We start from the raw sequence: 22,205 nt of genomic DNA, 5'->3' as shown, positions 1-22,205 counted from the left end.
ACAAATGCATGCATGGGACCTATGCGCAAGCGCGCACGCAGACACACACACACACACACGCTATGGCATGTTCATGACTTCCCTGCAAGATACAATAAGTAAATAAAATGCCCTATTTTTAAAGTTAACAACAAAATGTGAAAAACCAAAGAAACTTGGAATGCCCATTTCTCAGCAATCAACCCCAGTGGCTTCTCTTAGTAGCCCTAGGAGAAGATGACTGTCCTTCATTCTTTATCTGCTTTAGGGGTCACCAGGAGTCACAGTGTACATTCTGTGGGCAGGCAGGAGACTGTGCTGAGTAGTTTGGCATCCACCTACAGCCTGAATAACAAGCAAACCTGAACAGTGCTAGAAAATTTGAGTCTGGGGCTATACAGCAAGCAGAGGTCACCCCGGACTGCTACGTGGCATTCCCCAGCACACGTGGGAAAAACGGATAGAAGGCACCAGGCCCCAGCGTTACACATGCCCAGCTCCAGTCAGGAGGCTTCCAACCAACCCTCGACATGCTACAGCTTCATAAAGGCCCTGATCTAAATTCACCAGTCTGACCCTTGTGAGTGCCTTCAAATCCTACAGTGTCAGACACGTGTAGCCTCTGCACTGTGGGGTGCAGGGTGACAGTCACACCGTAAGTAACAGTAGCAGGGCTTTGCTGAGGTAGCCGTGAACATGCTCTCTCTCACTCTGGCCGCACTCACCTTCGCCATCGGCACTCATGTTCTCGTAGGAATCCCACCGAATCAGCGGGTCTGCTGTGTTATAGTCCACGATCACCCCCTGGTCACTGTAGAGATGCTCGGATCCTGTGGGGCCACAACAGGCGTGTTAGCCTTAGCAGAGCCCGGGCTTCAAAACGTCATAGGAAATTATAACACGTGAGTCTTCGGTTTAATGGTTCTTTCCTACCTAAATCCATACAATGAGTCTAGTAAAGAGTGATAACTTCCTAAGCAATTAAAAATGGAGTTGGGGCTGGAGAGATGGCTCTGAGGTTAAGAGCACTGACTGCTCTTCCAGAGGTCCTGAGTTCAATTCCCAGCAACCATGTGGTGGCTCACAACCATCTGTAATGAGATCTGGTGCCCTCTTCTGGCCAGCAAGCATACATACATAGAGAACACTGCATATATAATAAATAAATAAATAAATAAATAAATAAATAAATAAATAAATCTTTTTTAAAAATGGAGTTAAAAGTTATCATGTAGCCAGGCATGGTAACATCTTCTGATAATCAATCTCAGTGTTGGGAAGGCTGAGGTCAGATGATCAGGATGTCAGCCTAGACTAAAAAGTGATTTGTGTTCCAAAATAATAAAAAGGAAAAAAAGTTATAATTGAAATAGTCATAGGCGGGAGACCTGGTGACAAATAGGAACATTTCAGTACAGTAGTCAGGATAATTCTCTCTTATTAAATGTATTTTCTGAAACACACAGACATTCAGTGTACTGTACTGGCAATCCCTTTTTCGAACACCTCTTCTGAGGGGAGAAGCAATCGGTTGGTACAACTTCATAGATGAGCGGTGAACCGTCAGGGACACCAGCAAGTACCCTAGCCTGCAAGGGCTCCCTAATGAAGTCACCATGGGCAAGACAAACTACCTTTAGGTCTTTTCCAAGTGAGAGCTAATGTCTCAGAGTCGACTCCCACTTATTATCCAATATGTTATTTTAAGAAAATCATTTAAGACCAAGCTTCGCAGTAGGGCACGTGCCTAGACTACATAAGGCTCTAAGCAACACCACCATATATAATAAAAATTCCCAAGTATGTGCCAAGATGGGAGGTGTTACTAGAAGCTCAGGGTGCTCAGAACTGTCTCCAGCCTGAGTTAGAGTCTGGCCATGTGCTGTCAGCAACCCACCTTGAATCTTCTCAGGTGTGGCTGAAAAGACCAATTCAATCTTGCCGTAGTCGGGAAAGCGGTCATCTGAAAAATAAACACATCACACTGTAGACACCCGAGTCTTCCAGCCAGCCCAGCCAGGGCCGCACACACACAGCGTCAACCTCTCCCTGGCTTTTCTGAGTTGTTTGCCCACAGATCAACTCCGTTTTGCTTAGCCGACAGTCTCTCTGCCAGCAAGTGGGAAAGAAGACAGGGAAGGACACCACGTCTGATACCCACCAGGGCTTCATCCACACACCTTTACAGGCACTGTCCAGCTCCTCCTTCCCAAAGAGCAATCCATAGCCCTGCACAGCTCCAGTGTGAAACTGCAGGCGGAAAATGACATCGCGGGTGGCCGAGCGGAACTTCTTATGATAGCACTTCACCTGGTCAAAGAGAGGACGAGAAAACAAGGCACGGCTGAGGGGCAGCGCTCGCTGCTTAGCACAGGACTGTGGATGGTGTGGTCCCGGGATAGGAGTTCACACTGGAAAGTTACACCTTAAGATACCATGGGGGCAGACAGTTATCAGCACATCACTGACTGTCCCCCTACGCCCTCCATGTTATCTCAGCAGAAGGAAAATCTCAAAAGACCATAGTCCTTTGTCCTGCCATGGGCCATACCCTTCAGACAGGGAGCTGTGTTAGAAGACATCTGTGGTCTCTAGTCTCGATTTAAACAGCTGACGGCGTGGACACTTCCCTTTCATCTAAAATCTCCATTTCCACTGAATGCCTCTTGGTTCTCACGCCATGGAAACACTGGTTAGCACTTTAGTCTTGTTTGTTGAGTATAGGCTAGAACATGGGGGTGAGGTGGGGGCAGGGGGAGTCACAGACAGAGACCCAGACAGACAGACAAGCACTGGTTTTGTTTTCTCTGCCAGGTGTCCAGGGGTCTTAGAGGTGGTGTTTTATTTTTTTTTATTTTTATTTTTTTTTTGGGGGGGGGGGTTTCGAGACAGGGTTTCTCTGTGGTTTTGGAGCCTGTCCTGGAACTAGCTCTTGCAGACCAGGCTGGTCTCGAACTCACAGAGATCCGCCTGCCTCTGCCTCCCGAGTGCTGGGATTAAAGGCGTGCGCCACCACCGCCCGGCAGAGGTGGTGTTTTAAAGGAAGCGCTAGAATGACATCTGTGATTCTAACAAAGGCTGAGGCTTCTCCACCTCAGGCACAGCTCAAGCCACCCTGGATGACTATGTTGACAAGCAGGGTGAAGACACGAAAGACAGACTGTGGCAAGAGTGTGTGCCTGGTGTGCTCCGTCCCATCTTGCTACCAAAGGCCTCCCAGCATCGGTCCATAGTGAGGAAGAGGTGTGATATGAAAAGAACCTCACGCAGATAGCAAAGGAAGAGCCGCAAGCCAACGGTGCCTTGCCAGGGTCTCAATGGGTCCCAGGCAGACTGAGCTGCTCTCAGCTCTAAGACCACAGTGCCCAGGGTGGCACACCACGCCATGGGAGAATGTGGTAGGTAGGCCTGGCTACGCCGTGTAGCTACTTTCCGTCAGAGACTCTTTGTGGGGAAGGACTGCTGGAAAACAGCACACTTCACAAAGCTGAATGGAAAGAGGCACAAATAGTCAACACCCATCACTCCGGCAAGAAAATGTGCAGGTGACAGCTGGGGCATCCTCTTACCACGTAAGCCATACCCCTCACCCCCAGAAACTCTAGAGAACAGAAAGCCAAGAAGCCTAGGCAGGAAGGCTGGGAACCACAGCCCTTGGGCAGACCCACAACTTGTTTACATTGTGCTATCTACCAGGAAACAGTCTGAAGAAGCAACAAAAACGCATAAACAAGCCTGCAAGGGATGCTCCTTGTGGCCAGACCAGCACAGGTTCTCCCTAGCCCACCTCTGGGCTTCAGGCAAGGACCCCACCTCTGCTGGGCTTCAGGCAAGGACTCCACCATCTACAGTTGTCGTGGTACAGTCCACCTGCAGCTATCTACTGAGAATCAGCAATGACGACCAAGAGCCCTGCTTGCTTTCCAACAACCAATGGCATTCTGGCCCCAAGTCTTCTACTCCCTGTGGCAAAGTCTTTGACTCTTCAGCAGAACTCAAACCCAAGATGATCCTTGGAATCAAAGACATCCTTCCAGAATGTTCTTCTGAGCCCTCAGGTCTCAACTGACTTACCCTTCAGTCCTTCTAGCCAGGGCTGACTCCACATCGCCCTCCAACCCGGTACTATTCTCCACTGACTGCCTTTGAGGATGAGAAGCAGCCAGGGTCAGGGTGGGGATGGGAGAGGAAAAGTGAAGCCCCTTACGAGGCAGTCTTGCTCTCAAATAGTATACACATTTAGGGGAACAGAGATTTGCAGAGCAAGGTCTCAGAAGTCAGGGCAGGCAGGGGACATAGACCTAGCTGAGCCCACTCAGGCTCATGCATTAGAGTGAGAAAGGACCTGCTGGGAGGAAGCGGCCTGTGGACCTAACTGGGTAAATACAGGGGCATCCGGAGATCCCAGTCCCAGGAACAGGGAGACCTAATGCAGCCACAGTTTTTGTTCACAGTGGGTTCTGCTCCCCTTCTCTCACTCAAGTCACACTATTCTCCTGTGGTCCCCTCCCCAGTCCTTCCTCTTCCCCAGAGCCTTCCTGGGACTAAGAGTCCTGAGTACACCTTCTACTCTGGCCATCACTCAGCTACACACAAACATTTGACTCACAACCCAGGCATCCCAACTCTGCCGGAGCCAGGCGTGGGAGGAGGATGGGTATCCACAGGTCGGGCCACTCTCAAGCACCTTGGGCCTAGTGTGATCTCCTGCTTGCAAATTCTTATTTATGATATCCCAAGGTCGCAAATCCTCCTGGGGCTGTCGGCTGAGCAAGCTGTTACCGAACAGTGTCACGCTGCATTCCTGGGATCCCTCCTGTAGGGATTCTGACATACTTCCATGAAGCAGCGGGAGCGACAGCACTGCCCCCGCCCCATCCTCATCCAGGCATGAACACCTGGAGAAATCTCAGGACTTCCCACAGACCCCAGCAGCACAACAGGTCAGACTTTGAGGAAAGGCCACCTGTTAATCAAGACCCTGATCTGGTGACACTGACCACCACAAGACGGTCCACTCAGTGTCAATATCACTCTTTGTAGCATCAGTGGTCAAAGGTCAGAACTGTGTGCGGCTGTGGAGTACAAAGTTGACATGGGTCCCAGTGGCTGCTCTTTAAGATAGAAAACATTTCATAAAGATTACTGGGAGGTCTGAAAGCTCCCTTTGGTCCTCGGGTTTAACACATGCTTCAGTCTCCACAGAATGTTTCTAGACTGCCCTGGTCCTCTGCTTCAGATTTTACAACATTTCCCTTTGAAACAATTCAATGTGGGGGGCACAGTTTGTGGCAAACACTGTGCTGAATGAATGATGAGGACAGTCCATCATCAGCTGCCACAGACCCCACCTTGGGTGCCCTAAGAACATCTGCACTGAACCCTTCAGGGACGTTCATCCTCTTGGGACCTTTCACTTTCTAGCTGTAAGACGGATAGCAGAGGCTATAGCTAGGAAGTATTAAGAAAGCTTGCAAATCTAGCTTTCTGTGACAGCTTCATTGTCATATGTACGCTATCCCATCCATACTGCAGACTACTACATACCTACAGATTCAATGCACCTCAAAACACACACAGGCTTTTTCCTCATAGCCATTCCCTAATCAACAGAGAGAACTATTTACACAGTATTTATGTTTATTAGCAGGTGTGATGAGCAATCTAGAGATTGTTTTAAATATGGGGAAATATACATGAGTTGCGTCCAAACACTTAGCTATTTTATATGGAACTTGAACATCTTCAGGTGTTCACCATCTAGGCAAGTCCTAGAGCTAATCCCACATGCACGCCGATAAACAACAGGGTACGTGATATTATTTAATAATCAATGTAAAAGTAGAGCTTCTGCAGAGGGGTTCTTGGTGCTCAAACCTGCTGTTAGTGGGGACAGCCATGGAAAGGCCTGCATGGTTTTCTTCTTGTGTTGTCTAAGTAAACAGTCTGAAAACCTTGACCTAATCTTGTTTCCTTACAGTTGCATGAAGATGCATCTGCACCCTCAACTAGATGCTAAGATGATGGGGTTCAGGACTAAGAGTCCCCTAAGCTGAAGGCAGGTATCTAAGCCGAGTGTGTTTGGAGCACACGCCTGTAACCGCAGCACTTAGAAGGCTGAGGAAGAACAATGCCTGAAGGGGACAAATCAACTCTTAAAGACAGTCAGTTCCCACCCCCCTCCCCACGTGCGAGGCACTGCCAAGCGAGACCCCAAATCCCTCCTAAATCCTCTAAGCAAAATAGCCAGAGTACTAGGGCATCACCAGGAGAGACAGAAGAGCCACTTTGGCCCAACTCGGCTTGGTGGGACTATCTAGGCTAAAGGTCAAAGAGAGCCTCCATGATCTCCCTGGGAGCCGAGTGTGATTCCAGATGCTCACAACACTGTCAAAGTCGTGAGCAAAAAGCAATGAAAAATGAGCAGACATTGCTACAATGAAAACACACCCGAGATTGTGGTGCTGAATGGGAGCACGGATGAAGACCTGGCCCGGTTCTAGACCCACAGCACAGCAAGGGGAAAAACAGAACATTGCAAACAAATGCAGTCGTTGATACGAGAGCAAGAGAGAGATCCCTCCTCAGGGCCTCCGCAGGGGGTGGGGGCAGCTGTAGAGGGACAATTCCACTTTCCCTCACCACACACAAGTGCCCACTGTAAGAAACAACAAGCAATGTTGGGGCTATTTATGCAGCCTCTTGAGGAGGCTTCACCTGTGCTCACAAGCCCAGTTACTGGTCACGGAGCCAGCAACCATAAAGGCAAGGTACAAGTGGCTGTGGTTTGCCCAGGCAGGGCAGCAAGACGGAGCATGCCAGATGGAGAGATGTTTACAAGCCCTGGACCAAGTGCTGAGCCGGGGAGGGGGCAAGCTGGCTCAGGCCCCAGGCTCCCTGCCAGGTTCCTGGCAGGTCTGAAACAGTGTGAATTCCTGAGCAGGTTACATAAGCTACAGGCAGCCTCCCTAAGGGAGGGCCTGGCACCTGACCACAGCGTACTTTGTGGCAGGATCACAAAATCTGACCTTTTGTGAAAAGTGCTTTTGTAAAGACCGGTGGGTTGGCCATGCCACTGAGAAAGGTCAGAGGGATGGCCCAGAGCAGATACATCTATGTCAGCTTTGCTGTCGCCAGTAACAGCGCCATCTGCTGGCTGTAATGGAGAATTGTTTCCCAAGAAGTGTTTCCCAATCACTTAAAGCTGATTCTGGCCATTCCATCTTTTGGATGTGATCTTTGTTATCTTTCCCAACTTGTTTCAATGCAGGGGAAAAAAAACAGGCAAATGTAACTGCACACACGGTAGCATTCACTGAAATGCCGAGGACAACATGCTTCTTAAATTGAATACGATGAAAGATCATCAGTTGTCCACCAATAAAACACAAGGGCGACTTGCTCACACAAAGGGCCAGTGAAACCGTACACACTGGGAGGTGAATCGAGACATGCATTTTTGTGCCCCTTGCAGTGCTTTGCAAGTTGTGGTGGCTGCCAGGTCCCTTATGAGCAATGAAGCCACCTGCACACCTGTACAGGTGTACACTCCATTCACACAACAGGACACATAGGGCAGTAATGGGCAGAAGTCAAGACCAGCACGCCAGGGAGAGCCACGGGGATGCCTCATGCTTTGGATGTCTAGTTGTCTCGTTTAGAGATGGGCAAGGCAACAGAGGAGGAATGTGGTAAGTCCTGAATTGCCAAACCCCAGGACGCAGGACAGATGATGGCAGTGGCATGGCTCGATACCATGGGAGCAGGGCCAGCACAGAACATGTTGCAGCATCTTTTCTTTTGCTGAACTCCTGAGGTGGGAGCAGCAGCATGGGACATGTGAGCTATGGCGCAAGGCATACGGTCTGAGAGTTGACCGAGGCACCTGATCTTACACCCTCTGGGCCAAGCACAGCCCACCAGGTATGCCGTGGTCGTTGATACCTGACCAGGAAAAAGGGTCTTTTCCACTCTGACTGGACTTCAGCTCACCTCTGTGCACACAGCAGCCTGAGTTAGTTATCTACCCACTCAGCCAATCCCGCACTTGCCTTCTAAGCTCTGGGAGTAAGCCCTAAGCATGTATCGAATTTCCTATACCACCCAGCTTGGACCAAAAGCTACAGGCACTGGCTCACCAGGGAAGGCTAGTGATCAACCCCAGCAAAGGTGATGATCACCAATAGCACTGGAACATACTGTCAATCACACTACACACGGAAGCACTGGAGCCTACTGTCAATCACACCATACACGGAAGCACAGGAACCTACTGTTAATCACACCACACACTGAAGCCTGTCAATCATACCACACACAGAAGCACGGGAATCTACTGCCAATCACACCACACATGGAAGCACTGGAGCCTACTGTCAATCACACCATACACGGAAGCACAGGAACCTACTATCAATCACACACACGGAAGCACTGGAGCCTACTGTCAATCACACCGCACACGGAAGCACAGGAACCTACTGTCAATCACACCACACACTGTGGTACATGCTCACTTGGGAGTTAAGCGATGCCCTTTCATATTTATAAATCAAAAGCCTCAAGGACCTCAGAATGACAGTTTTATGAAGTTTTAACCAAAACTGTCAAGATTGGCTTGGATAAACTATCACTGGTGTCCTTGTTAGGACTCAGGGAAGGACAGTCACAGGGAAATGATACTGATAAGACCACCTGTGACACGTTCAGGAAAGAACAACCCTGCTAACACCCTGACCTTGGGCTTCCAGCCTTCAAAACCAAGAGAAAAGAAATCCTTGTGTAAGCCGCCCAGTCCGTGCTGCCGTCCCTGCAGAGTGGCCTTTTTGGCAGAACAGTGCTTTCCGATTTCTGACAGCGAGCTGACCTCTTAGCAGTCGCTTCTATGAACTGTACAAGGAAAAATGATACTCTGCGATGGAAAAATCCCCTCGCCAGCTGCCACGTCTCTTTCCCCCCATCTGATAACACTGCAGAGAATAAACGCAGAGTACACAGAAAAGAACTGTAAACACAGGAAGCGTAAATCAAGTCATAACGCAATCCTAAAAATATTCCATGTGGGGCATGAAAAGGGGTGCAGGAAGGAAATCGCCTTATCAAAAGCAAGTATCTCTTGTGGAAAGATCTAGAACTTCCTGTGTGCCAGCACTTTGATGGAAGTGAGTCATCCGCGGGGAGCTGTAGCGTGAAGTTCGCATCCAGAGCCATTCAAGCCTGACTCTCAGACATTATGCTCTCCGATTTCCAGCAAGGCTGGCTTCTTCACCACTGGGGCTCCCCTGTCCCGTCACGTCCCCACCCCCATGGAGCAGCTACCCCCACTTCTTACAGACATTACCTGCAGCTTGTCTGGAGCAGCACAGATAATGGGGCAGGAGGGAGAAAGCTGGAAGGGGGCTGCCACACATCTGGAGAAGGCGCTGCTGCAAAGGACCTTAACGGGCCCACGAGGCAAGCACACAGACCTGGCACCATGGCTACCATGGGTGGAAAGGATGCCATCAGTGAACGGGTCTGTGCCCAAGTCACCCTTCTCTAAGCCTGGATTAGACAGAAAGAGGACCAGGAGGTTGGGGCCTTGTCAGAAACGAGTAGAGGATCTTAGTGAGGAAGGACAGAGACGCTCCTGAGAGGCCAGGTGCCTGGCAGGCAGCAGCCAGGAAAAGCGGGGAGATGGCAACCTGTGCTGTGGGTTAACTTTGTATACCCTAAACCCTACGGGGGCAGTATGAAAATGTGGGAGTTGATCTGGAACACGGTGAGATCAGGAGGCCAAGGCCCTGTGAATGTCACTAGCATCCTCCGAGACTCCAGATTCCCTTCCTGTATGTGAGTACACAGGGATATGGTGCCCTTGCAAACAAAAAACCAGATCCTTGCTAGATAAGGAACCTGCCGGCCCTGGACATCAGACCGCACCAGTGTAAGTATCCGTGAGCACCCACGTAAGCACCGTGTAAGCATCGTGAGAATCCATGCAAACACGAACACCCACCCATGTAGGCACCCCAGTGCAAAAGGATTCTATGACAGTAGCCTGAAGAAAGAGGCGGGGCCTGCACTCAAACACTGCCAACCAGAACAGCCCTTCTTCTGGATACAAACTCAACACAAGCCTCATACTGAAACTCAGCTGCAACATGCTTCAACATCCGTACCTGCTGGTCTCTCGATCCCAGCAGTTCTCACTACAGCTCTCCTAAGGGTCAGCAGAGGCTGGTTCCTGGCTTCCATCCCTGACTGTGCTTCATAGCTAGGGGAACACCCAGGATAGGCCCCATGGCTCCCAAGTTCACCCAAACACCCACAGCTACCCACTTTCTGCTTCAAGAAACACCTCATGTTAGGTTGCTTCTAGTTCTGAGACCAGCACTGCTCTCCAAGGCACCTTGTGCTCACTGGGGCTGCAGCTGTCCTTGCCCTGGTCCCTCCATTTCAGTGACTAGAAAAACTTGCACATAGAACCTCACAAGCCCTATCTGTTATAAAGAGAGGGGGGTCACTCAGTGTGGAGATATCCTATATGGTATCACAGCATTGAATCCCACCCTGACTCAATGCCTCCCTTACCACAGGCCTGACCACCACCCCCAAATGATCGGACTTTCAAGTTCAGTTTGGAAATTAAATTTTTATGAAGACTTCATACCATCAATTCAGACGTCCTGCGAAGGACCAGAACAGTACGGTCCCTTAGGTGAACAGCTTCGAACAGTCCGCTTATAAAAATAACTGTGTGGCCATGGGTCACCCATGAGGTAAGAACTGCCTCCAGGTGGCCTCTAGATGTCCATCCACATTGTCATTTGCCCAACCAGTTGCCAAATGGCAGCAACCCACAGGAGCACCTTCCTGAGCTGGAGCAGCACCCAGCTCCGCAGGACACACAGGGCCAGAACAGGCCAGGTCCAGCGCATGCTCCAGCGCAACAGGCCAGGTCCAGCGCATGCTCACTAGTAAACAACCCACTCACCCACGCCAAGCTCCATTCCTTCCTTGTGTCACCCGATTTGTCTCTAAACCACCTCAGTGACAAGTGTTTAGCTCCCACCCACTGACACTCTACACCGCCCCGCATCTCCTGCGCGGAGCCACGTTCCAGGGGTCACGGTGCACATAGTGTTTACTGGGGCCTGTGTTCTGCCTATGTCGCCCACTACGGGGCACACAGTGCAGGGTAGGGTGCCTAAGCAGAACTCCTCTAGAGGGGAGAGGGGATGGTCGATTAAGGTTGAGTGACCACCTCTCTGATAGTGACAAAGGCTTGAAATGCATCAGGATGACATGATGTTGTCTGTCTCCCATGCTGTGCCCTCCTGACCCCCGCCAGGCACTGTCCTGGAAGACCGATGGAGAGAGTTTGCTCCTTCCGTTTTCACAAAACTTAAACATGGTCCTCAAGAGGTAGTGGCCACAGCTCCCAAAAGAAAAGGGACAGGCATAACTCTTTCCAACACGATGAGCTTCCTCACAAAGAGAGACATATTAAAGGAAGGCCCACCCTGGAGCATGAGGTCAAGCCGCCATGACCTTCTAGAACCATGCTCTTCCAGCCAAGCGCCTCAAGGACCGTCACGGGTATCTCAGAATCTCCTTAGCCTATGCAGCATCTTCAGGTCCCCATCTGCAACAGAGCTTATGTTCCCCAGGATGCACCTCCAGGACAAAGAAATCACTCTGTATTCCTGCCCTTCCTGTGTCCAGTGCTAAGACTGGAAACAAACAAAACCCCAAATGCAAAAAAGAAAAAAATAAGAAAAGTGAGTAAAAATATAAGATGTGATGGGGGAGAGGTGAAAATTTAGGGAAGAGGGAGATAAAGAGGAGAAGAGAAAAGGGGGAGGGAGAAATGTAAGGAAAGACAGAAGGGCTGGGGAAAAAGACAAAAGGAGATTGGAAGGAAGAGAAAGGGGGGAAGGCGGCTGGAGAAGTGAAGAAGAGCACCCCAGAAAATCCAGCCTCTGCACAGACACGTTCTGGTCGTAGAAGAATCTGACGCTCATGAACAGAAAGCTCAGATGGAGGTTTAACTTTGCTTTTCCTGGGAGAAGAGAGGTGAGGAGCTTCACCCCAGGCCCCCGTCATCCTCCACGTCTCAGATTCCCACCATTACCAGGGCTCATCAAGAGGCGTGAGTGTCAATGCCTCTGTCCAAGAAAACAGGGAGGTGCCCACTCCGGGAGTGTCATTCATAACAAAATGCAAGGTGAACTCCGCAATCACCCACCATCTCAACAGAGTCGGTCTGCCAAGACCACGAAAAGATCGTATCTAAATTATTCTACACATGTTAGAAGCTGTGCACATGCCTCGCAGGCATTCAGACAAAACCTTTTCTAAAATTCCTGTACGCGTATAGGTTCTTCTGCATTCAAGACAGGCAGGAGGTGGAAAAGTAATGTTTGGTCTCCTCCAAGAAACAAAATTATCTTGAGAAATCACTGTTTCGGTCATTAATCACGCTGTAACAACACGAGTTATACGCTGCACTCTGGCTCTTGATATTACAGTCTGGGAGGCCTGGGCTCACACAGGTCAGGCAGTGGGATGCTCAGCAGGGCTGAGGCTGAGTGGGAACCCTTCATAGAGCCAGCAGCTCTAATAGAAAAGATGGACAAGGACAAAGAAGTGTCACTGTTACTAAAAATATTATCACTCACAAATTAAAGCCCTTAGAGGGGCGGCTGTTTACCTTTTCCCGTTGGTTGAGAAGGGAGTCATAAACTGGGTAATTTTTTTCCCTAAGGCAAAAATCAATTTTCCTTCTGGGTCACTATCCTGGGTGGGTGTGGGAAAGTGCTACCCATGGGGGTACTCACCATGATGTCACCCTTTAGCAGCTGGGCCGGCTCTATGGCAATGCGGATCCTGCTGGGGTTTTCGGGGCCAACGTTGCTTCGGAGGAACAAGAAAAGAGATTATTACAGAGTTTCACGATGTCATGACCATGGAGGCACAAGCTGAGAAAACGGCTAGAACCGGCACAAACAGCCCAGACTCCAAGCTCAGCGGCTTTACCTTACAGAAATGAGTCAGGAAGTTCGAGAGAGCTGAGTTGGGGAGAGTTAGTCTAGCCCCATCACAGCCTCAGGCTGGAAAAGTCACACTCAGGGATGCCTCAGCTAGGGACAGACCCAGCTTCTGTGGCCATCTGTGGATGCAATTTCCACAGTGTCATGGCGGGGGGTGGGGTATTTTGAGCCCAGAAAGTGGCTAATGAGTCTTTCTAAATGCCAGGACATTTTCTGCCATTCTCATAGCAAAGTGCTAGCTATATGCATTGCTAACCAAACTCAGAAAGCCATACAGGTTCTGAAGATATATATCCAAAACACAAGAGAGAAAGGAAAAACCCAGTGTATCCACTTCCAGACAGTAACGATTCCTCCCCCTCCCCACTTCCCCTGGAGCTCATACTATTTAATGAAACCAACTAGAGATTGGGGACCAGGCCCCTCTCAGCAGCAGCCTGAACACCTCCTTTGGGCTCTCAGCATTACCAGCCCCGGAGTCCACTTCTTGTGGGAGAGACAATTCATTTCACAACCAACCCGCAAGCCACCCTAAACACCCAGCACAAGCCAGACACTTACTAGATCCCAGATGTGTACACAGGCTGCATGGCCTGGTAAAGCTTCAGAAAGGGCCGGCATGCTGAAAGAGAGGCACGTGCCGGAAAAGGCAGGATTATTATTAACCCACGCACAGACATCCCACCACCAACATAACGTGCCTGGACCTCCAACCAGGGGACTACTTCAACCAGAGGGCCGTGGGGGCTCAAAACCAACATACAGCTCTGTAAGTTCACCTTACTCCTAATGGCAGGGAGACTACAAGCTATGGATGTGACCAACTGATGAGTGCGCACCTACGTAGAGGCAACCAGGGAGCAGAAGATGGGTCCTGCCCTGAGACACGTGTTGGGAATACCTGCCTAGGACAGGGGTCAGGGTCTATGCTATATGCTATAAGCACCCACATGGAATAGAGAGACAGAGTCCATGGGAATGTGCTATGGAAGAAAAAGAAAGGACCCCGAGTTAGGGGATGGTTGACCATGCTGGCTTCTCTTCATTTTGCCAACCTTGAGGAGAACTCAACTGAACTACAGAGCTGCTGAGAAAAAAAAGGCCCTGGCCTAACAAGATTTCCCGTACCTGGGTCACGGGGCTGATTGCCATCCCTTAGCGACTGCCTGTCCCAGTGACTGACAACTTGGTCCCACCTTACCAAGCTGGAGCTCTGCCCGCACACTGGGGCTGCATACACACCCAGGAAGCATGGGTAGAGACTCTAGATGCTACCTGAGGAAAAGGCTTCTAATTTAGGACTCTAGCCTGGGATGAGAAGTCCCTTACCTCCTCCGGTGTCAAAGCTGGGAGCGCCATGCAGGATGACGAAGTGCAGGAACAAGGGGGAGGCGTTCATCTTCATCGCCCCGGACAGTAGCCCGCTGAGAAACTGCACATACCTGCAGGGGACAGCGGCTAAGACTCCACAGCTGACTCCCAGATGATAGGAGACTCGGGAGCAGGCAGAGGGGAATGGGAACTGTGTCTGGAGGCCCTGGGGACACCTTGTCCCACTGCACACAAAAAATAGTAGTTATCCCATGGTTGAGAGTAGGGGAGTCGCTGCCCGGCGGGAGCTCGACCCACAGCTCTAGGAACTGTTGGCGATGGGTCATTTATGTATAAGCCTCTCTTTCACATGGACACCCACACCTGGGAGGTCTCCTCACCTGCTCCCAAGCCCCTCGGGCCAGCACCCAAGAAGAAGTCACATTGCACAGCCCCGGCAGCTCATTCCACCCATGGCTCCCACATAAGCCATGAGGAGCAGCTACTTCCAAAGGCCCCTAAACTCTGCTCTCTCCACACGCATTTCCTGAGCCCCCTTGTCTCAGCTGAGCACAGGTCCGCCCACGGCCACCCACACACTTTAAAGATGTGATTCTGCCATAGGAATTCCAAGCACTGACCTCAGGCACCCAAGCTGACCTTATAGAAATGTCCACACTCTTTTGCACACATGGCAGCCAAGAGAGAAGTTTCTACACTAAGCGTGTGTGATCAAAGGTACTCGTAAGGCATGACATGACAGCATGCCCGGAGTGTGAGCTGCTCCCGAGTCACACTCTGATGCTCCCCTGGCCTCCACTTTCCTTCCCTCTGCCCTGCATACCTGTACCCGGCTCCCTTGGGAGCCCAGAAGCAGTCAACTCTCTAAGGCCCCTGACATCACTTCCACTATAGCCAAACGACCTTCACCAGAACCTGCAACACCTCTCTGGGAATCTGCCTGCCTTCTTGCCCTTCTCCACCATGGCACTGTATATATTGAAAGGGGAAGAAACCGAACAAGGAGAGATCCCAAAACATGCCATCGAATTAATAGTCCATGCACCAAGCAGGAAGCGGCTGTCACCAATACAGGGACAAGGGGTCCTCGTACCTCCAAGCCCCTGGATCAACACAGTAATGGGCTTCATCTTACAATAAGAAAACACTTTGAAAGCCTACTGGAGTGTAGACTAAATCCCTCGTTAACCATGTGAGTTTGGAGGTAAAATAAACCAAACAGAAAACTTATAGTGTTTTCCCAACTTAGGGTCTATCTTTTCAGAAAGCTTTAGTATAATTCACAAGTATTCTTTTCACTGTATGGAAATTAACAGTGACAGACGGGGGTAACAGTGTCCCACCGTTCTAGTGGCAGACTGTTGTTCTTGTTAGGATGAGGGCAAACCCTCACAAGTCACAGAAGCCTGAGGTCCCCACAAATTCTCATGGGGGTCTGGCCACCACACTACTCTGTGAGCTTACTCTGACAGCAGTGTTTCCTGATCTGCTGTGTGCAGGTATAGAAGGGAGGCCCGTCTTGTGACCCATTACCCGCACCCTAAAGGGGCAGAGCTCATCAGTTGCCTTGGCTCCGTGGCCTTGAACAAAGGTCATGGACTTTCACCCAGGCTCAGGATGGAATACCTGAGACCTTGTTTAGGACAGCATTTCCCTGTTCCCAGCATTGGGTAATCCTGGACACCAGGAAATGTGTGTTCCTGGCTTGTCTTCCCTGCAAGGGGACTCAGTGACACTCCAGACCTGGCCTGGCGTGGATGGCTCTTCAATGACCAACCAGGTGAGACAGATAGTGGACACACAAGGACTTGGGAGGTGTGAGGGTCACCTCCTGCTCTGATGCACACCCCTACCCGGCACTAGGGTGGACAGGGTGTCTGCTCACATTTCCTCCTGTATGACAAATGTTGTGTATGCGGCGCTTTACAACCTGAAGATATGTGACCCCCACTCTCTATGTGGGACAAATCATTCAGAGAGGCGACCCTTCTCCCAGCTCAGGGTTCACCAGCCCCTATCAGTACTGCAGAGGGGGAGATCCCGCAATGTTGGTTGTCTGTCTGAGACTAACATCCAGGTGCCAGACAATTTACAAAGCGGATTTTGGTTTGGAGTTTTTTGGTCTTTTGTTTTTCTACGCATGGTGACATGCCTGTGATCCCAGCACTGGGGAGATAGAAGCAAAATGATCCTAAGTGTAAGGCTATCCTGAGTCCCTACCTAAAAAGAAAAAAAAAATAACTAAATAAACCAAAAAAAGAGAGAAAGTGTTGCTTTTTCCACTGTGCAGAAAGAGGTGAGAGTAGCAAAAATCTGCATCTGAAAGGTTTGCTCCTGGAGAAGCTGAGACAGAGAGCCACGACCCCCACCTACACCCAGCTCTGTCTTTCCTCATGGAAACTTGCTCTTAATGGACGTCTTCCTGATTGCCCACTAGGGGGCGCTCAGCTCACAGTGGACCCATCCAAAAAGACTCCTCAGTAAGTCTCTACAAGTTCTACATCCACAGATTCAACCAAATATCTTTTTAGGAAAAGAACCCGCATCTCTACTGGAGACACGCAAGCTATCTTCCTCTAATGACTCCCCATAGGGTGCAGTCAGTACAGTGTAACAGCCTGACACCCCGTGCTGGTCTGTCTTCAGTGCTGTATGGAACCTAGGGGGTTTACAGTGGATGGATAGTCAGCCTGAAAGAGGAAAGCAAAGTGAACGAACTGAAGGCCATCGTGATAACATGTCAGAAAGACAAATACTGTGTTTTCTCTTATACGTGAAACCAGATTTCATGTATGTGTTTTACACACACACACACACACACACACACACGCACACACACACTTGGGGGAAAGAAGGAGACCAGTGAGAGGAGGAGGAATAGAATAAAAGAACAGGGGTTTGGATATGAGCACAATGTACAATATACGTTTATCAAATGTTGTAATGGAGTCCATTATTCTGGACACTAATAAAACTGAAAAACCACAGGAACTCACACTGGCTCTACACAAATACCAGGCCATTTTATGTAAAGACCATGGGTATCTGCAGATTACAGACAGTATCTAGATCCAGTCCCCCTGCCAGGAAGTTCTGGGCAATTCCTTCTTTGTCCATGGTTACTTAGAATGTTGAGTTTCTCAGCCACAAATCCTAAGTTTCTCCCTCAACTTACAGAGAACTAATTATGAACTTAACTTTGAAATAATTTCTTGCCTTTGGTCCTAACATAAACTGCAGAACAGTACTCCCTGTCTACAGGCATTCAGACGACAGTGAGGGGCTGCCCCAATGAGAGTGAGCGATCAATACACATTCTTCAGGTCTCCGTGGTTTCCTGGGGTTTATCCGGGACATGCACTCAGTTGTTGAACCACTCAGGAATTATTAGTGTCTTCTGTTATAGGCACCAAGCAAGGTGGCAAGAAAATAGACAGGAAAAAGCAGCAGGGCAGTAATTTAGAATGCAACATTGAACCCTGACCTGGTGTCACTCTAAACCAAGGATGGGTGAAAACTGTGAGCATTGGAAAATGAGCTGTTTTCCCTGTCTCTACTCCACGCGCCAACATCACTGGAGGCTACGGAGTCTGTAAGTGGAAAAGACTGGTGGCCACGCTTGCCTGCTGGGTCCAGGCATTTGTGGGAGCCGCTTCTTGTTTGCTCCTCGCCTTCTGTGCAAGTCTTAGGAATTTTGCCATTTTGGAAACTGCTCAGTGGAAAAAAAATCATACTTCAAGGGTTCAAAACAGAAACAGGGCTGTTTAAGAGGAATCCTCATAACATGCTGAAGTTTGCAAAAAGGGCCTTCCTTGTGGGGCCTGTTGCCCCAAATAGGACATGGCCTGGCTCCAAGCCAGGGTCCCACAATGTATCCCACATTCTTCTAAGCTTAGACCTGACTGAGAGGATGCAGACCACTAGAATCACTGTAGACCTGACTGAGAGGATGAAGACCACTAGAATCACTGTCTGATGGCCTAGCCTGCAGCTGGACTAGAGAAAGCAGATGTGAAACCTCTAGACTGCCATACAAAGGTTCGGGGCTACAACTAAACTCGGTCTCCAAAATGGGAGCCATATTGCAATTCTTTTTCTTCTTTTGTTGTTTTGTTTTGGTTTTTTTCGAGACAGGATTTATCTGTAGTTTTGGAGCCTGTCCTGGAACTAGCTCTTGTAGACCAGGCTGGCCTCGAACTCACAGAGATCCACCTGCTTCCTGAGTGTTGGGATTAAAGGAGTAAGTCACCACTGCCCAGTTGCTTTTGTAATTCTTAGATAAATTCTGGTGTTTGGCTTAAGACAGAACTGCAACGGAGTTATGTGAGCACCTCAAAAAGAGAAAGTCCTGCTCCCTGACAGCGGTGTGTCAACACTTCCCTGGGCTACTACATACTGCAGCTAGGACAGGCTGGCATGACACATCCAAAAGAAATTCTCCCTGACATCAGGGAGCTGATACTGTAGAGTGGAAGTTAGCCTATGATGATCTGAAGCCCCCGCTTGTGACAATAAAGTTTAATTAGAATGTGATCATAGTCACTTGTTTCCATACTAGACATGGTTGCTTTGTGTTCGAGCCCTTGTGAGTTCAAACCTATGCAACCTAGAACATCTACCTACTAGCTTCTCCATCAAGTTCACTGATCCCTGCTTTAGCAGGCAGAAGTGGGTTCCACACGATCACAGAAAGCATTGCTCATGCTCTGAAGGAGAAGACGATCCTCACACCAGAAATGAGAGGGGGCCTTGACCCTTCCTCTCTAGGAGGGCACCACAGCGGCACACAGGCCTCAAGAGACACACGGCTTTCACTCGACATAGGATGCCGCACATCCTTCCTTGGGAAGCAGCAAACCCCTCCCTCATATTCTTAGGCAATGCAGAGAAAAGGCCAGAAGACCTCTGCCCGCCCCAGCTAGATACATACATACCTCTTCTGGGAGGGCTCCATTAAAGCTGAAACTTTGTCATCGTAAAACTTCTTCATGGCAAACCTGTCCAGGGCCTGGTCAGCACTGGGGAGGCAGAAGTGGTGGGGGAGAATGAAGAAGTATGTTAGGTCAAGGGCGAATGACCAGGATGCACAATCCCATGTCTATAAGTGACCTTCACACACAGCCCAACATTTCCGACCAGGAGCAGTTAAAGCAGCAGCCACACCGAACTCCCCTCTGAACACCCTCATCTCAGGCTGTGAGACTTAGTTGTGCCCCTGGCTCAGAAGGAGAGGAACTGGCTGAAGGCCACAGTCTCGGAACTCTGAAGATGCAAGGAACGAGCTTAGTGCGTGCACACAGCGTACACCCCGTGAACTCTTTCAAGTGTAATAAGTGACAGACTTGGTGAGCAGCTTCATGGAAAGGCTTGGAGGTTGAGGACAGGGCAAGGCTGATGGTTGGGAAGGTGTGTGGGGACTCGGGCTTCACTGAGTATTTCTAAAGAAACTCCACAGAAAGTAAATCTACTTTGCAACAGCCGAACTGACCTTCAACCCCACCCCTAATGTTCACGTCGGTATTCACAGAATCTTCTGGAAACCTCACTGTAGGGCACTCTAGGGTTACTGACATGATTAAGCCATGAAATAAGATTTATTTAAACAAAAAGTATCCTTAAAAATCAGATAAGCAGACAAGCATTGTGGCACATGCCCTTAATCCTAGCACTCAGAAGGCAGAGGCAGGCAGAGGTCTATGATTTCAAGGCCAGCCTGGTCCACAAAGTTCCAGGCCAGTCAGGATTACAAGGTAAGACCTGTCTCAAAGGAAAAATAATAACCACAACAGAAAGTCAGATAGGCATGTGAGTTCTCCATGAAAAATGTGTATATACCCTCCATAAAAATGACACATCAAGAATATTGAACATGACCAACAAGGCCAACACTATTAATCAAGTTCAGAGTGAGTAAATGCTTAACTCACTGCATGCATTTGTCTCTACACAAAATGGGGCTTGGCCAGTGAGGCTGTCACAGATGGAGGGGTCCATCCAAGCCCAGAACATGTCAGACAGCAAGTGGATAGGTCTTTCCGATTGAAAGGCATGGTTTCATATCCAGTCTTTGACATTCTCTTTTTCTGAAATCCATTCATTCAGGAAAACACCCTAGCCAGCGCTGGTGTTTAGAAGTCCCAAAATGCATAGCTTTTAATGGCATTCATCTTCTAAACTCTTCTGAACTCTGAGGAGAGTGCTGGGAACAAGAATGCTCTCTCTGTGTGACTTGCCGTCTCTGTTTTACGTTATTTGAAGCGTGTAATAAACTTCAATCAGGTGAGTCCCCTGTGGCATCTAATATATAACATAAGGGGTGAGGGGGATCGGGCACAAGCGTAAGAATAGCAGCTCTGGGAACAACCTGGGTTCTAAGGAAAAGGAAACACAACCCGGGTAGGCAAACGTAATAAATGCTTAAATATGTAACAACCATATCGAAGAATTGTAGAGTCTCATAGCCGCTTGGGCTGTACTGGAGCAGATGCTCAGAAGGTAGGATTAATTTCGGAGAGCAAGAGACAGAGAAAGTGTAGTGATGGGTCACCCACTTAACTGAAGTCACTTACTACTGTGACCCCTGCTGAACAGCAGCATCAGTGGCCGCTCTGACCCCAGTGTGATGCTATGCAAAGCACTCTACAGTAGTCATGCAGCACGGCCACAACACGAGGAGGTTCGGCTACAGTTCCCACAGTTCAGATAAGGACAGAATGCCGAGGCCCAGAGAGACTTGTGCATGCTTCCTACCATTCGCGTGTAATGTACCAACGATACCAGGAGTGCAGGGTTTTACATCTCTGGGGATATGCTTTGGGGGAGCAAGGGTGGTTTCCCAGATGCAGCAGTAAATAAGGTTGCTCTAAACTGTGCTCACTCGGGTGGTCTGTACTGAGAAAGAGCCAGGCAAAGTGTGGTATCCAACCAAATTCCTTTCACATAACTGAGGGGCCAATGTGACTGGGAATCGGGATGTGTCTGGCACACACATGACGCTTATTCAAACCCACAGGGCTCTGCTTTTCACCCTGGGGTAGGGTTTCCTCCTTGGCAGCACCAGCCTCTCAATTTGTTTCCAGAGAAAACATTCCAAAAGTCCAATTTCACTCCTTCGCACTGCAGAGGAGAAGGTTCCCAAGTGAGATGAGAGGGCTTCGGTTTCCTCGGGGTGGAATGGCCTGGGTACACAACGCAGCTATTGAGAGGGTCGGGAGTGTGCAAACGCACAAGCCACCAGGAATGATATTTTCTTTTCTGGTGCAGGGCTGGGGAGGAATCTGAGGTCCTGCATCCACTAAGCGAGTGTATTAAATTAAGCCACACTCCTACTCACCAGTGACATCTTCTAAACTGAGAAAAAACTCAGAAGACAAGAGACACCCTGACTGTCCAGTGCCTGGATGGCTGTGCTAAAGCCAAGGTACTATTTATTATCTTAGAAGAAAACAGTGGACTTCACAGAACATTAAAAAAAAAAAAAAAAAAGATGATGGTCCTCAGGGCCACAATTTACAGGGTGTGAAGTGACCCAGTGAGGATTTTCAACACGGTGACATCAGCCTGTCATTTTTCATTAGAAAACGACTGGGCTCACTTATTTTTATCACCTTCATGGAGCTCCCTGGCATCAATCACACAGAACATGTCAAATAGGAAGCCTTGCTGGAAGCTGAGTTCAGGCGCAGAAGACTCTGGTACTAAGATGAGGGTGGCTCCCCGGAAGATCACTGCCCACATACATATGCGAACCAACATCCAACACCCCGCGGAAAGGAGCCCCCATCTCCATCCTACCTGGCTGAGACATTGGTGAAGTGCATGTAGGATGATATGACCACTCCGATGCGTCCTTTACCGCCC

At 49.4% G+C, this 22,205-nt stretch overlaps 1 protein-coding gene across 4 annotated transcripts in view; it reads right to left on the bottom strand.

The window, feature by feature from the left end:
- Tns3 (tensin 3) overlaps positions 1 to 22,205 on the bottom strand; it is a 233,147-nt gene that overhangs the window by 90,713 nt on the left and 120,229 nt on the right. For all 4 annotated transcript variants that reach the window (XM_057771347.1, XM_057771343.1, XM_057771344.1 and 1 more), the window contains 8 exons: positions 22,140 to 22,204; positions 19,280 to 19,363; positions 14,343 to 14,455; positions 13,575 to 13,635; positions 12,801 to 12,876; positions 2,160 to 2,289; positions 1,877 to 1,942; positions 705 to 809 (listed from right to left, as the gene is read on the bottom strand). In XM_057771347.1, coding sequence (XP_057627330.1) covers positions 705 to 809; positions 1,877 to 1,942; positions 2,160 to 2,289; positions 12,801 to 12,876; positions 13,575 to 13,635; positions 14,343 to 14,455; positions 19,280 to 19,363; positions 22,140 to 22,204 — 700 coding nt within the window. The remainder of the gene's footprint in view (positions 1 to 704; positions 810 to 1,876; positions 1,943 to 2,159; positions 2,290 to 12,800; positions 12,877 to 13,574; positions 13,636 to 14,342; positions 14,456 to 19,279; positions 19,364 to 22,139; position 22,205) is intronic.

Source organism: Chionomys nivalis, chromosome 6, assembly GCF_950005125.1.
Source record: "Chionomys nivalis chromosome 6, mChiNiv1.1, whole genome shotgun sequence".
In the NCBI taxonomy this organism is placed as follows: domain Eukaryota; kingdom Metazoa; phylum Chordata; class Mammalia; order Rodentia; family Cricetidae; genus Chionomys; species Chionomys nivalis.
Note: the sequence above shows the minus strand (reverse complement) of the source record. Positions and strands in the feature narration are given on the sequence as shown.